The 13,712-nt window shown below is 43.7% G+C and overlaps 1 protein-coding gene across 4 annotated transcripts in view; it reads left to right on the top strand.

Annotated features, from left to right (window-relative positions):
* Positions 1 to 13,712, top strand: part of MED14 (mediator complex subunit 14) — a 94,100-nt gene that overhangs the window by 22,710 nt on the left and 57,678 nt on the right. For all 4 annotated transcript variants that reach the window (XM_077480881.1, XM_077480879.1, XM_077480882.1 and 1 more), the window contains exons 9-12: positions 1,660 to 1,810; positions 1,898 to 2,009; positions 7,222 to 7,347; positions 7,850 to 7,928. In XM_077480881.1, coding sequence (XP_077337007.1) covers positions 1,660 to 1,810; positions 1,898 to 2,009; positions 7,222 to 7,347; positions 7,850 to 7,928 — 468 coding nt within the window. The remainder of the gene's footprint in view (positions 1 to 1,659; positions 1,811 to 1,897; positions 2,010 to 7,221; positions 7,348 to 7,849; positions 7,929 to 13,712) is intronic.

Here is a 13,712-nt window from a genome sequence, read left to right as displayed (position 1 = left end):
GAAGTAATTGCTCTAAACAAAAATCTTAGAAACCTTTGTGGTCTTTCAAGAGTTGCTCTCCAAAGAAAGACATAAAGATATCCCTCCCTTTGTTCTGAAGTTTGAAGACAAACTTCTCCACAGTGCCTATAACTGGAAATGGGAATGTGAGTTTGTTTTGAGGTGCTTTTTGGTAAAATGAGGGGTTCAGGCATTCATGTACTATCAGGTTATACTGTACTATATGATGTGCATTTTCTAAACAGTCTAGAAGGTTAAGGACGGCACATATGCAACCAAAACTTATAGGGAGCTTTGTTTCATCACTGTCTATCATCTAAGGCTGTTCACTTCACTGGGTATATGTGAGGGTTTACATCTACTTTAATCTTTTGGTGAGTGGAACCCATAATTGCTCAAATGCTTGACAACCCTAAACGTGTGTAAAAAGCAGCTTTTCTCCTGCCAGGAGAAAAAGAATTCAGGGGAACTGAGCAGATGCTCAGTGTGTATAGGGCTTAAGACTGGCAATACACAGTTTGAATCTTGACCGGTTCAGCAGGAACCAGACAAATTTCGAACAGTGTATGGGCAGGCAAGTTGATCAATTTGGGTACAACCAGTATGCTCTATTTTACCTGAGATTATCTCTAGCGGCTGCTATAGCCACTAGCAATAATCACGGTCTTCTCCCGACAGCAAATATCGGCTTCCCCGGCTTTAGACAAGTCCTGCCTAAGAATAGACACCACTAGGAGCCTAGTGTTCTCTTTTAGAATAGGAAAATTCTCTTCAGTGATTTCTGTGTCACTTGGTGTTAGACTTCCCTGACGTAAGCAAATGGGCACCTCACACAGGCTGTTTCACTATCCAGTAAGAGCTCCTTATTGGCTATTTGGAGGGAAGGGGATAGTTCTTGACAAGCCTGATATTGAGCATTGAAGTAGTCGAGGAAGTTTGCTTTGAAAAGAAAAGGTGGATTGACTGACACTTAAAGAGGAAGTAAACCCTGATGAGTTTACTTCCTCTTGCATTCCCTGCAAAGGTAAAGCATAATGGACTACTATGCATCACATAGTAGCCCATTATGTGTCACTTACCTGACACAGGAGCCAGCGATGTCACCGCTGTCCCCTGTAGTCCGGCCCATCCATCTTTTCGGTGGGGTCTCGCAGCTCCGCCGCTGTCATTCGGGGGAGCCGCGATGACGTCACTCCCGCGCATGCGCACGGGAGCCGACACGCGCGGCAGCTCCGTTGTTGGAAATGCTGCACTCAGTGCGCCTGCGCGCCGCTGTCTACGGCGCATGCGCCGTAGACAGCGGTGCCTGTCTTCGGGCAAATATCTCCTAAACCGTATAGGTTTAGGAGATATTTCTTGGACCTACAGGTAAGCCTTAATCTAGGCTTACCTGTAGGTCAAAGTGGTTTGTAAGGGTTTACAACCACTTTAATACTGAAATTCTAAGCGTATTGCAAATGCTATTATAAAAATTCATTTTTCAAAGTGTGGTCATTACAAGATGGCCATTTACATAAAATAAATTCTCATTCATAACGCATTTACTATCCGCATTTAACTGGGTATGGGGGTTGTAGATTTTACTGGGACAAGCTCCAATAATAAATGAATAATAACGTAATAAAACCATCATTTATTTATCTCTTCTTTTTTATGCAGCCAGCAGGTGCTGGGAAGAAAAACAGGTACTGCATCTGTTCACAAGGTCACTATAAAAATTGATGAGAATGATGGCTCAAAACCTCTTGAGATTTCTCATGAACCCCCTCTTCCAGTTTGTGATTCCAAACTATCAGAAAGAGCTATGCGGGTAAGAAATAGCTTCTCAATAGAATTGTTCCTAATTTTGGTAGCACTTTAGAAAATGAATTTACAATTCTTTTTATTCTGTTTACAGATTGACCATCTGTCTATAGAGAAACTGTTAATTGACAGTGTTCATGCAAGGTCACATCAGAAGTTGCAAGAGCTAAAAGCTATCTTACAGAGTTTCAACCCCAATGACAGCTGTATGTATCCTAACTTATGTTCTCACTTTCTGTTTTATTATTACAGTTTAAACAGGTGCTTTCCAGTGTTCATTTAGGCAATCAATTTCAGTTTTGTCTTAGGACTAAAATGTCATTTTAGTTTTAGGGCTGGTTCACAACACAAAAATGCACTCCAGATCCGTTTTGGATGTGTTTCTGCATGCGTGTTTTTGATGCGTTTCCGACTGCTTTCAAGGTGCTTCCCCCCCCCCCCCCCCCCCCCCCCTATACTAGGGTCCAGTGCGTTTTTGATGCTTTTTACTGTATTCCAGTACAGGAAAAATGCAGCATGTTCTACTTTTTTTTTTCTGGAACTAAAAACCACTGGAACGGCCCACACTGGTGTGACCTATGCCATTGGAAACCATATAAACTACTCTCCATGCGTTTTTGATGCAGAACAAAATCGCACTGGACTGTATGTGGTGTGAGCTGGCCCTTAGTCCCATTTTAGTCTTCTGCAATTGTTTTTGTTTGTCGTATTTAGTCGACTAAATCTCCAGGACATTTTAGTAAAGTAAAATCGAATGTGTTAAAATAAATAATGCATTATGTAGGCATTTCTCTAGAATTTTCAAAATGCGTTATACAGTCCTGGAGTAAAAAAAATGGAATGTTATTTATGGTATTAAAGTTTGAACCAATTCACATGTTCATATTTAGCCACTCAGACGGTGGTCTGAGGAGGTCTGTAATGCTGCGCAGTGCTGGATTGTGCTCTGAGGGTATGGCCTGTAATCCACAGTGCCTGAATGCCACTGGTCAGAGGAGGCCTGTAATGCACAGTTGCACACACAGTGCTCAGTACAGTCGTCTGAGGGGAGGCCTCAGGCCTGCTGTGCTGTAATTGTAATACACAACTGTACACACTGTCTGCTCTGCTCTGGGTGCCTGGCGGGTCTGGATTCGGGAGGCCTCAGCCTGGCTGGCATGTAATGCACAGCACTGCTCACTCTCTCAGGTCTCTCTCGGGTCTCTGGCAGTCATTTTGTCATAGTGTGCTTGCTTGCTGGGAGCAGATTGCAGAAGCAGTCAGTTTTCTGAAAAAAAACTGTTATTTCACGAGGGTAAACGTCCCTGACTCACATTTTTGTCCTGTTTTCGTTCCTTAACGCAAACGCATTTGATTCTCGTCAGTGGACGAAAATGTGCTGTATTTTTCGTTTCATCGTTTTAGTCACTGTAAAAATGCCGCTGATATCTTTATCAAGCGTTTTCGTTGACAAAATGAACACTGGTGCTTTCATGAGTAAATTTGCAACGCTTGATAGACTTTCTGATCAAAAGGCACAGCATTGCCTTTTTGCTTTTTGACTGCTTGTGTCTAAGTGCTCATGCACACGGACGTTTTAAAAAACTGGCTGCGAAGCTAGCTCCGACGCCTGCAAAAATCATCGTTAAAAACGCGATTTTTTTACCGCGTTTTGCATTGGCGTTTTTGCGCGTTTTTTAGCGTTAAGTAGCATTTTTAAAGAAACACATCTCTTGGCTATAGCACTCAGAAAACAAAGAAAATATGTTGCGCGTTTATGTGCGTTTGTGCGCGTTTTCCTGCGATTTGCGTTTTTACAGCTCTAGCTCCGCGCCACGGTACGCACTGTATTTTTTTTACAGCTTAAAAACGCCTATGCCATTTGCAGCTCAAAAACGCCTAGGTGGGCATGAAGCCATAGATTAACATGGACAGGTGTTTTTAAGCTGCAAAAAACGCTCAAAAAAGCGGCTGTAAAAACGTCCATGTGCATGAGGCCTAATTTGCACTCTTTTTGTTTGCGCTTGCAATAAGAAAGGGTTTTGTCACTAATTTTGGCTTATTCAGCATTGTGTTGTGAAAAGACTTTAACCAATTCCCGACCAGCGCACGACGATGTACTTCGACAGAATGGCACGGGCAGGCATATTGGCGTACATGTACGTCCAATATTCGTTGCCGCCGTGCCATCGGGACCCCCGTGAGTCCGGTCGCGGGACCCGTGGACTCGATCGCCGCGGGCATCCCCGCGATCGTCTCACGGAGCGGCCGAATGGAGGAAATGCTGTATAAACAACATTTTCCCATTCTGCCTAGCAACTAGTGACGCTGATCTCTGCTCCATGTGATTGGAGCAGAGATCAGTGTACACTAAATGAAAGCCCAACCCCCCCACAGTTAGTAACACACCCCTAGGAACACTTAACCCCTACACTGCCACCCACAGGTTAACCCTTTCACTGCCAGTGTCATTTACACAGGAATCACTGCATTTATATAGCAGTGATTACTGTATAAATGACAATGGTCCCAAAAATGTGTCAAAAATGTCCGATGGGTCCCCGACAATGTCGCAGTCACAATAAAAATCGCAGATCGCCGCCATTACTAGTAAAAAAAAAAAATAATAAAAAATTATTAATAAAAATGCTATAAAACTATCCCTATTTTGTAAACGCTATAACTTTTGCGCAAACCAATCAATAATCGCTTATTGCGATTTTTTTTTTACCAAAAATATGTAGAAGAATACGTATCGGCCTAAATTGAGGGAAAAAAATGTTTTTTTTATATATTTTTGGGGGATATTTATTATAACAAAAAGTAAAAAATAATGCTATTTTTTCAAAATTGTCGCTCTATTTTTGTTTATAGCGCAAAAAATAAAAACCGCAGGGGTGATCAAATACCACCAAAAGAAAGCTCTATTTGTGGGAAAAAAAGGACGTCAATTTTGTTTGGGAGCCACGTCGCACGACCGCGCAATTGTCAGTTAAAGCGACGCAGTGCCGAATCGCAAAAAGTGGTCTGGTCTTTGACCAGCAAATTGGTCCGGTCTGAAAGTGGTTAATAAAACAAAGAAAAACACTTGCAAAAGAAGAATTAACTTCTTCATCCTGTCACCTGGGCCTCCGATCTTCACTCACTTGCAGAGATGCACCTGCCAGCAGAATCTTCAGCATCTGACACTCCTGGGTGGTTCGATGCCTGTTTCCTCTGCCATGCATTGTGGATGCACCTACAGGCTGCCATGCCCCTATTATATCCCAGGGATACATTAATTACTAGTACTTAGCCATTCGGAGACTGTCACTTTAATATGATTGTCATTACCAGGCTGTTGGTCACTCGCCATTTCACTCCCTGGTTCTCTATGTTGGTGCTTGCTTTCTGGGTGAGATACTGAGACTGATCATGTAACAATAGAAGGCAGGCCACCTCACCTCATACATGTACTGAGTAGAATGCAGATGTGAGTTTCTTTCCAAACCACAGGAGTTAGGAGTCTTCTGTGAGGTTTGTAAATATTTATAACTTACATTGAAACGTTATATAATTACACATACAGTATCTCACAAAAGTAACTACACCCCTCACATTTTTGTAATTATCTTATTATATCTTTTCATGCAACAACACTGAAGAAATTACACTGTTACCATGTAAAGTAGTGAGTGTACAGCTTTTAGAACAGTGTAAATTTTCTGTCCCCTTAAAATAACACACAGCCATTAATATCTAAACTGCTGGCAACAGAAGTGAGTACACCCTTAAGTGAAAATGTCCACATTGGGTCCAGTTAGCCATTTTCCCTTCCCGGTGTCATGTGACTCTTTAGTGTTACAAGGTCTCAGGTGTGAATGGGGAGCAGATTTGATCAGATCAGTGTTAAATTTGGTGTTATCACTCTCACTCTCATACTGGTCACTGGAAGTTCAACATGGCACCTCATGGCAAAGAACTTTCTGAGGTTCTTAAGAAAAAAAAAAGATTGTTGCACTACATAAAGATGGCCTAGGCCAATTATGGTGAACCTTGGCACCCTAGATGTTTTAGAACTGCTTTTCCCATGATTCTCATGCACTCTCCAGTGTAGTTGAGCATCATGGGAAATGTAGTTCCAAAAAATCTTGGGGTGCCAAGGTTCACCATCACTGGCCTAGGCTATAAGGAGATTGCCAAGACCCTGAAACTGAGCTGCAGCATGGTGGCCAAGACCTAACAGTGGTTTAACAGGACAGGTTCCACTCAGAACAGACCTCACCATGGTTGTCCAAAGAAGTTGAGTGCATGTGCTCGGCGTCATATCCAGAGGTTATCTTTGAGAAATAAACGCATTAGTGCTGCCAGCATTGCTGCAGAGGTTTAAGGGGTGGGTGGTCAGCTTGTCAGTGCTCAGATGATACGCCGCACACTGCATCAGATTGGTCTGCATGGCTGTCATCCCAGAAGGAAGCCTCTTCTAAAGAGGATGCACAAGAGCCCCAAACAGTTTGCTGATGACAAGCAGACTAAGGACATGAATTACTGGAACCATGTCCTGTGGTCTGATGAGACCACAATAAACTTATCTGGTTCATATGGTGTCAAGCGTGTGTGGGGGCAGCCAGGTGAGGCGTACAAAAATAAGTATGCCTTGCCTACAGTCAAGAATGAGTGCTGCCAGCACTGGGGAGCTACAGTTCATTGAGGGAACCATGAATGCCAACATGTACTGTGACATACTGAAGCAGAGTATGATCCCCTCCCTTTGGAGACTGGGCTGCAGGGCAGTATAATAACATAACAACCCCAAACACACCTCCAAGATGACCACTGCCTTGCTAAAGAAGCTGAGGGTAAAAGTGATGGACTGGCTAAGCATGTCTTCAGACCCAAACCCTCTATGGGGCATCCTCAAACAGAAGATGGAGGAAGGTCTCTAACATCCACCAGCTCTGCAATGTCATCATGGAGGAGTGGAAGAGGACTCCAGTGGCAAACTGTGAAGCTCTGGTGAACTCCATGCCCAAAAGGGTTAAGGCAGTGCTGACAAATAGTGTTGGCCACACAAAATATTGACACTTTGGGCCCAATTTGGACGAGTGTGTGTGTGTGTATATATATATATATATATATATATATATATATATATATATATATATATATATATATATATATATATATATATATATATATATATGAGAGAGAGAGTGAATGAATGCACAGCATTTTCTCTCCTTGGTGACTGGGTTTATGGAGCTTGTCAAGTCTGGCAGTCCTCTACTGGGGTCTCCTTACAATGCAAAAAGAGTGTGTACGGCTGGCCTAATTTGTTTGTCATTTAGATTTCAGGGGAAACTCTTTAGTAGTTTGTTTTTAATGCTATTTTGCAGAAGCAGAAAGTTATCCTACCTATTACTATTGCTTTTTATTTGAATGTGTATCATTGCTTTTCAGCGTTTGTGGAAACGGCTTTGCCAACGTTGGTCATTCCTATTCTGGAGCCTTGTGGCCGCTCTGAGTGTCTCCATGTGTTTGTAGATCTTCATTCTGGAATGTTCCAGCTAATGCTTTATGGCTTTGGTAAGATTTAGTTGCTTGTATAACATATAATAATGCAAGGTTTGTTTCTATCTTCTACAATTACTGTTGTGTTTACCATAAATGCCTTTAAATTTAATGTAAATCCATTTAAAGTGGTGGTTCGGTCATTTAAGAAAATAAAAAAATAATGGTCGCCAGCTACAAATACTGTTGCTGCACCCTCCCGCTGCTTCTAAAGGGGATCCAGTGGCTAATCTGCTGCTAGAATCGCTTTTTATGATAGAGAATTGCCGTCTGAAGAAAAAAAAAAAAAAACACCAGGGTTATAGTTGATGGCTTCAGCCATAAACCTGGGAAACCAATTCAAGCCGCAACGTATATATACGTATTGCGGTCTTGAAGTGGATATTGTACAACTGATAATTTTTGTTTCTTTAGACAACCCTGATGAAGATGAAAGTTATGAACACCACATTTACTGATAGTCTACAACCAAAGTGAATATACTATTTGACTCTGGCAACTTAACCTTATTTTTCAGACCAAACAACATTAGATGATATTGAAAAATCCATTAACGATGACATGAAGAAAATCATCCCTTGGCTCCAACAATTGAAGTAAGTAACTACAGTGTGATTTGAGTCAAGTTGACCATACGCCTTACAGTTTGATTGTCTAATCTCTAAATTCTATTCGCATCTATGTAGCGCAATTACCCACCTTACTGGGCTATAGATACATTTTAACCTCAATCCTTGAAATTGTTTTTTTTTTTTTTTTGTCAGTGTGGGGCAGTGTGAAACCCCTGTCAGGTTGTTATTGGAGTCTGTGTCCTTGCTTGGGGAGATTCACCTTCTCTGTTTTAATTCAAGCTAGACTTATTTTGTTGAAATAAGTAAGGTCCTGCAAAAACTTTTTTTTTTTTGTCTCGTCCTTTTGAGGGGAGGGGGGAGAAGGGGGCAGAAGATTTTAGATAACTGGAGAACTTCTTGGTTAAACTACTGCCTACTGGAGGATTGGAAAACAAAAGCATGCCTCTGTTTTTTTGCTAGGGGATGAGGATGGGCATTTTTTTTCCCCAGCTCTGCTGGAGTCTAATCTATGCTAACTTTTCACGTTGGCATTCATTTGTCTTCTGGATTAGTCTTCCATCAACTCCAGTCTATACATCACTGCTTGAGTTGGTCTCTACACCCAAAACAGCCTTTCCTAAGCCTGATTTTAAAAATATTTTATCTTATTGCACTACTGATTTCTTTTTAACTATCCCACCACCACTGGTTACACTGTGGTAAACGTTAGTGCCGAAGGAGTTCCTGCTTCACACTTTGTGTCTATTTGCTTTGCAGCCACGAGGGTGCAAGAGCTCAGAGCACACTGTCCCACTGCTAGGGGGGTGATTCCAGTCCACATTCTAACAGTTTTTGGGTCATCTATAGTAGTTTCCCAGGAAACTGACACTTAATATCTGGATTCCAGAGACACTATAGTTAAACAGTATATTGGAGTCTCCCTCTATATTGGGTGAGTCCTTCTAAGTGCACCATCCAAGTGCACCAAGTGGATCATCTCTTGCAGAGTCTCTGTAACCCTCCAAGGCCTTGGAACAAGTTTGGCCACTGCTCGCTGTGACCATTTCTGACTGGGCATGCTCACATATAAGAATTGTACTGACTGGCAGTTGGAATCCCTACTTAATTCCCAGCTTCCTCCCTCTGCCCTGTGTTGGTTGTGACCCTGATCTGTCAGACGGTGGTAGACTGTAATAAATCCCTCTAAAAGGTTCTTTCTACCGCTGGGGTCAACCCTGTTTAATTGGGCATTTAAAACAGATGTTTGGAGCCTTACACTTAGTTTGTGATGGTTTATTACAAAAAATGTAACTTGTGTTCCACATGGGTCCATACAGACACCAGCTGTGTTCCTCACTGTGGAAGTCCACTTCATGTAATACTCTCATATCCTCCACCATGGAAAACTGCCTTGGCATGTCTCCTTTTTCAAACTCTGTGGGATGCTGTGTATGTACTACCTTACCTTAACTTTTTGCAGCAGTGGGAGTCCTTCCTGCTGCATGAGAGGGTAGTCTGGTTCCAGTGATAGATGACCTCAGAGCCTAAGTGGCAGGTGGAAGTCATTCCTAAGAGGGCCTTGTGCCCCCCTGGATTTTAAGTGGGCAGATCATACTGGTCTCCTGACAAAGGTTCCCTCTGAGGGGCTATGGTGTATATATTGAGCACTTTGTGGGGCATGTCCTCCCCCCCCGCTGCTCTCATAAATACTATAAAATCCTCCCTTCCCCTCTGTAACATGACAATGTCTGCCAGTGTTATAAAAAAAAATCTGTACCTATATCAGAGCGGCTCCCGGTGCTTATGTGACTCCTCGGCTCTTTCTTCCCCTCCTCCCTGGCTGACTTCATCGGGAGTGCTTGGCCCCGCCCCCTGTAGCTCTCAACCAGGTAGAAGAGAGAGCCAAGGGGTCAAGTAAGCGCAGGGAGCCGCTCTGATATTGGGTACAGATGGACATTTTTATTTTTATTTAACACAGGCCCAGGGACACATTGTTATGTTACAAAGAGGATGGGAGGATTTTATAGTAGTGGCTTAACTACTTTAAGTTCATTACACTTAAAATATCCTTGTACAATCTCCTTTAGATTTGCAAACTGTAGCACAACAGCCTGCTTGATTGGATGCAAATATATTAGATTGTTTTAGACAGGTCCTTGTCCTACAAAGTTTGGTAAATCTAAAGTTAAATGTACATTACAATATTGTAATGTTATAATGGTACTCTTTAGAGATTTACCCTCATTTACTGTTCTGGCGACAACAGTTTCACTAGACAGGAAGTAAGGTTAAATCTGCAAAAAGCAACAAAGACAGCGGTAAAGTTGCTTTTCTTATCGTACATCACGGGACACAGAGACATAGTAGTTACTATGTGAGTTGTAGGCCACCTTCAGGTGATGGACACTGGCACGCCCTAAGACAAAAAGTTCACTCCCTATATAACCCCTCCCACTACTGGGAGTACCTCAGTTTTTTTTCGCCAGTGTGGTAAGGGGTTGGTCATGAGTAAAGATGTGCTGTGCTGAGCTTCACTGGAGCTATCCTTGCTGCGGGTAGCCAGGCAGACCAGATCCATTCAAAGTGTCTTTTTGGCCAAATTTGAATGGTACCCGGGCCTCGTATCCAATGAAACAAGGTTTTGCCTGTAACGCTTCTCGTTTTAGAGAGCTGGACCCCGGGATCTAGTACTTTTTTGGTTGTAAGGCCATAAAATTTTACTGGCGGGATGCTATTACAGGTCCAGGATTGTGGGTTCCCTGAGGGTCCCCGGCTCCTGAAGGTTTAACGGAACCCACCGTGAAGGGTGAACATTGGGTCTGTTGGTTTACCACAGAAAACCCTGTGGCAGGAAAAGTAAGTGGATTTTTTTATGAATGTCTCCTTTAAATTTGTAAATGTTGGCATGCCTATGTGATCACCACTGGGGGCTATATTGCACACTTATGTCTCATGATTCTCAGAGAGACACGATGTGATCCAGGAAGCAGAAATTCTTCCTCCTCCGGCCAGCAACAAGACCTTCGGTAAGCCAGGGGGTGGGGGTTCCCTCTCCCCACAAGATGCCCCATGTGCAGTTTTCTCTCCCCCATCCCCTCGGGGGGGGGGGGGGGGGAGAGTGCCATTTTTATAAAATAAAAATACCGGCACGGATGGCGGCTTCCAGCTCCCCCATCAGGAGTGTGGGAAAATGGTGTTTTAAAAGTTAGAGGGGAAGGGCCATAGGCGATGGGGGGTGGGGCTTAGCGCTGCATTTGCATCCTCCGACGTTCGGCACGGGAAGGGAGGTTTTTAAGGGAACATTTGTGCTGTTTCATGCTGCTGGAGGGACACAAGAGCAAAGGTGGTATTAAGAGTTTTGGTGACACAGGCATTCCTTTTTGACACATTTACAGCATCAGGCTGAGCATTAATAGCAGCAGTAGAGCTGGACTATTGCTCAAGCAGTTGATGCATTCCTTCTGGTAGTACCTCTGCTTTGTGCATCGAGCTATGAGAGGAAGGGGGGTAAAAAAAAAAACAGCTCAAAAAAGGTCTCTAGTAAGACTACTACAGTCACACGGCAGCCTAGAACCATCTCAAAAAGATGGCATCCTCCCCTGAGAGTGATATGGCTGGTCAGCGTGAGCCATCAGCAGGGGCAAGTGTTGCAGCTGCTCTTAACACTGCAACCCCTATGTATATTACCCAGGAGTTTTTTTCTTCAACCATTATAAGCTTGGAGCAAAAAATGTATGCTTTATTTGCATTCCATACTCCTACTACTTGACCTCTCTGCTGCCTTTGATACTGTTGACCACCCGCTCCTCCTCAATAAACTACATTCCCTTGGCCTCCGAGATTCTGCGCTTTCCTGGTTCTCTGCCTATCTATCACAGCGCTCCTTCAGTGTCACCTACAACTCTGTATCCTCTTCTCCATTGCCCCTTTCTGTGGGGGTCCCCCAAGGCTCTGTTCTTGGACCCCTTCTCTTCTCTATTTATACCTCCTCCCTTGGTGACCTGATAACCGCCCACGGCTTCCAATACCACTTATACGCCGATGACACCCAAATCTATCTGTCTACTCCTCACCTCACTCCTTCAGTCTCCTCTCGCATTACTAACCTGCTAACTGACATATCAGCATGGATGTCACACCATTTCCTTAAACTAAACCTCTCTAAAATTGAGCTATTAATAATCCCCCCTGCACATGCCCCCCTCCATGACTTTTCCATCAAAATCAACAATGCAACCATCAGGCCCTCCCCTCACGCCAGGGTACTAGGTGTAACCCTAGACTCTGACTTGTCATTTCAGCCCCAAGTCCAATCGTTGTCAAAAGTTTGTAGATTTCACCTCCGTAACATCTCTAAAATTCGCCCCTTTTTAACAATTAAAACTACCAAGATCCTCATTCACTCCCTTGTTATCTCTCGCCTTGACTATTGCAACTCCCTTCTCATTGGCCTGCCTCTCCATAGGCTATCTCCTCTTCAGTCTATCATGAATGCTGCTGCCAGACTTATCCACCTTACCAAACGCTCAGTGTCTGCCAACCCTCTCCTCCAATCCCTACACTGGCTCCCAATCACCCAGCGAATTAAATTCAAAATACTAACCACCACATACAAAGCCATTCACAACTCTGCCCCGAGCTACATCACCAATCTTGTCTCCAAATATCACCCAAACCGTCCCCTCCGTTCTTCTCAAGACCTCCTACTCTCAAGCTCTCTCGTCTCCTCCTCCCACACTCGTCTCCAGGATTTCTCCAGAGCCTCTCCAATCCTCTGGAACTCGCTACCTCCACTGGTCCGGCTATCCCCTACTCTTGCTACCTTCAGACGATCCCTGAAAACTCATCTATTCAGGGAAGCCTATCACGTCTCAAACTAATCTCCTACCACTTCCATAAACTCATTCCCAACAGTTATAACCTTCTGTACCACCTGCCCCACCCTTTTAGATTGTAAGCTCTTCTGAGCAGGGTCCTCTTAATCCTCTTGTATTTAATTGTATTGTAACTGTATTGTCTCCCTTTTATATTGTAAAGCGCTGCGTAAATTGCTGGCGCTATATAAATCCTGAATAATAATAATAATTCCAGACTGGGGCTAAGCATAGCTAGTCCCCGTCCATGGCTCAGGTCTCTCATACTGAGGAACAAGGAGCAAGAGATGATTAATTTCTTTCAAAGGAAGAGGCTGAAGGTCTCCACTTCCGAAGAACCTGATACAGAGATATCCGGTACACAGGAGAGGTTATTGGTACAATCTCTCACTGGGTTGGTCCGTTCCACATTTTTACTGCCACCAGCGCAGTCAGTCGATGAGCCCACTTCTGGTTTGGGTTCACTAAGCCCTTGTACACACGGTCGGAGAATCTGTCAGAATGAGCCTTATCGGACCGTGTCGTCAGATAATCCGACTGTGTGTGGTATGCATCGGACTGATTCCGTCCGAATCTCCGTCCGACCCAATTTTCCAACATGTTGGAAAGATTTCCTGACCAACTTGGCCGGACGGACCTAATCTGATCATGTGTAGAGCATTTTCATCGGACCAAGTGCCACGCATGCTCAGATCAAATTCCTACATCAAAGCTATTGGCTACTAGCCTGAATGTAGTCCCATCGTAACGAAATTACGTCATCACGTTCTGAAAGATGGGATTTTTCGCCAACTTGGCCCGACCGTGTGTATGCAACAGTTTCGGACACAATCCGTCGGCTTAAATCCGACGGGCAAAATCCGACGTATTTGGTTGGCAAAATCTCCGACCGTGTGTACGTGGGCTGAGGCCTCCCCAATCGGATCATTCTTTTACTATCCATGCATGCCTAAGG

The sequence above is a fragment of the Lithobates pipiens genome, unplaced genomic scaffold (genome assembly GCF_037356315.1).
Source record: "Lithobates pipiens isolate NorthernLeopardFrog02 unplaced genomic scaffold, aLitPip1_a1.2 Scaffold_16, whole genome shotgun sequence".
Lineage (NCBI taxonomy): Eukaryota > Metazoa > Chordata > Amphibia > Anura > Ranidae > Lithobates > Lithobates pipiens.
The sequence above is the reverse complement of the archived record's forward strand: the minus strand, read 5'-3'. Positions and strand labels throughout refer to the sequence as shown.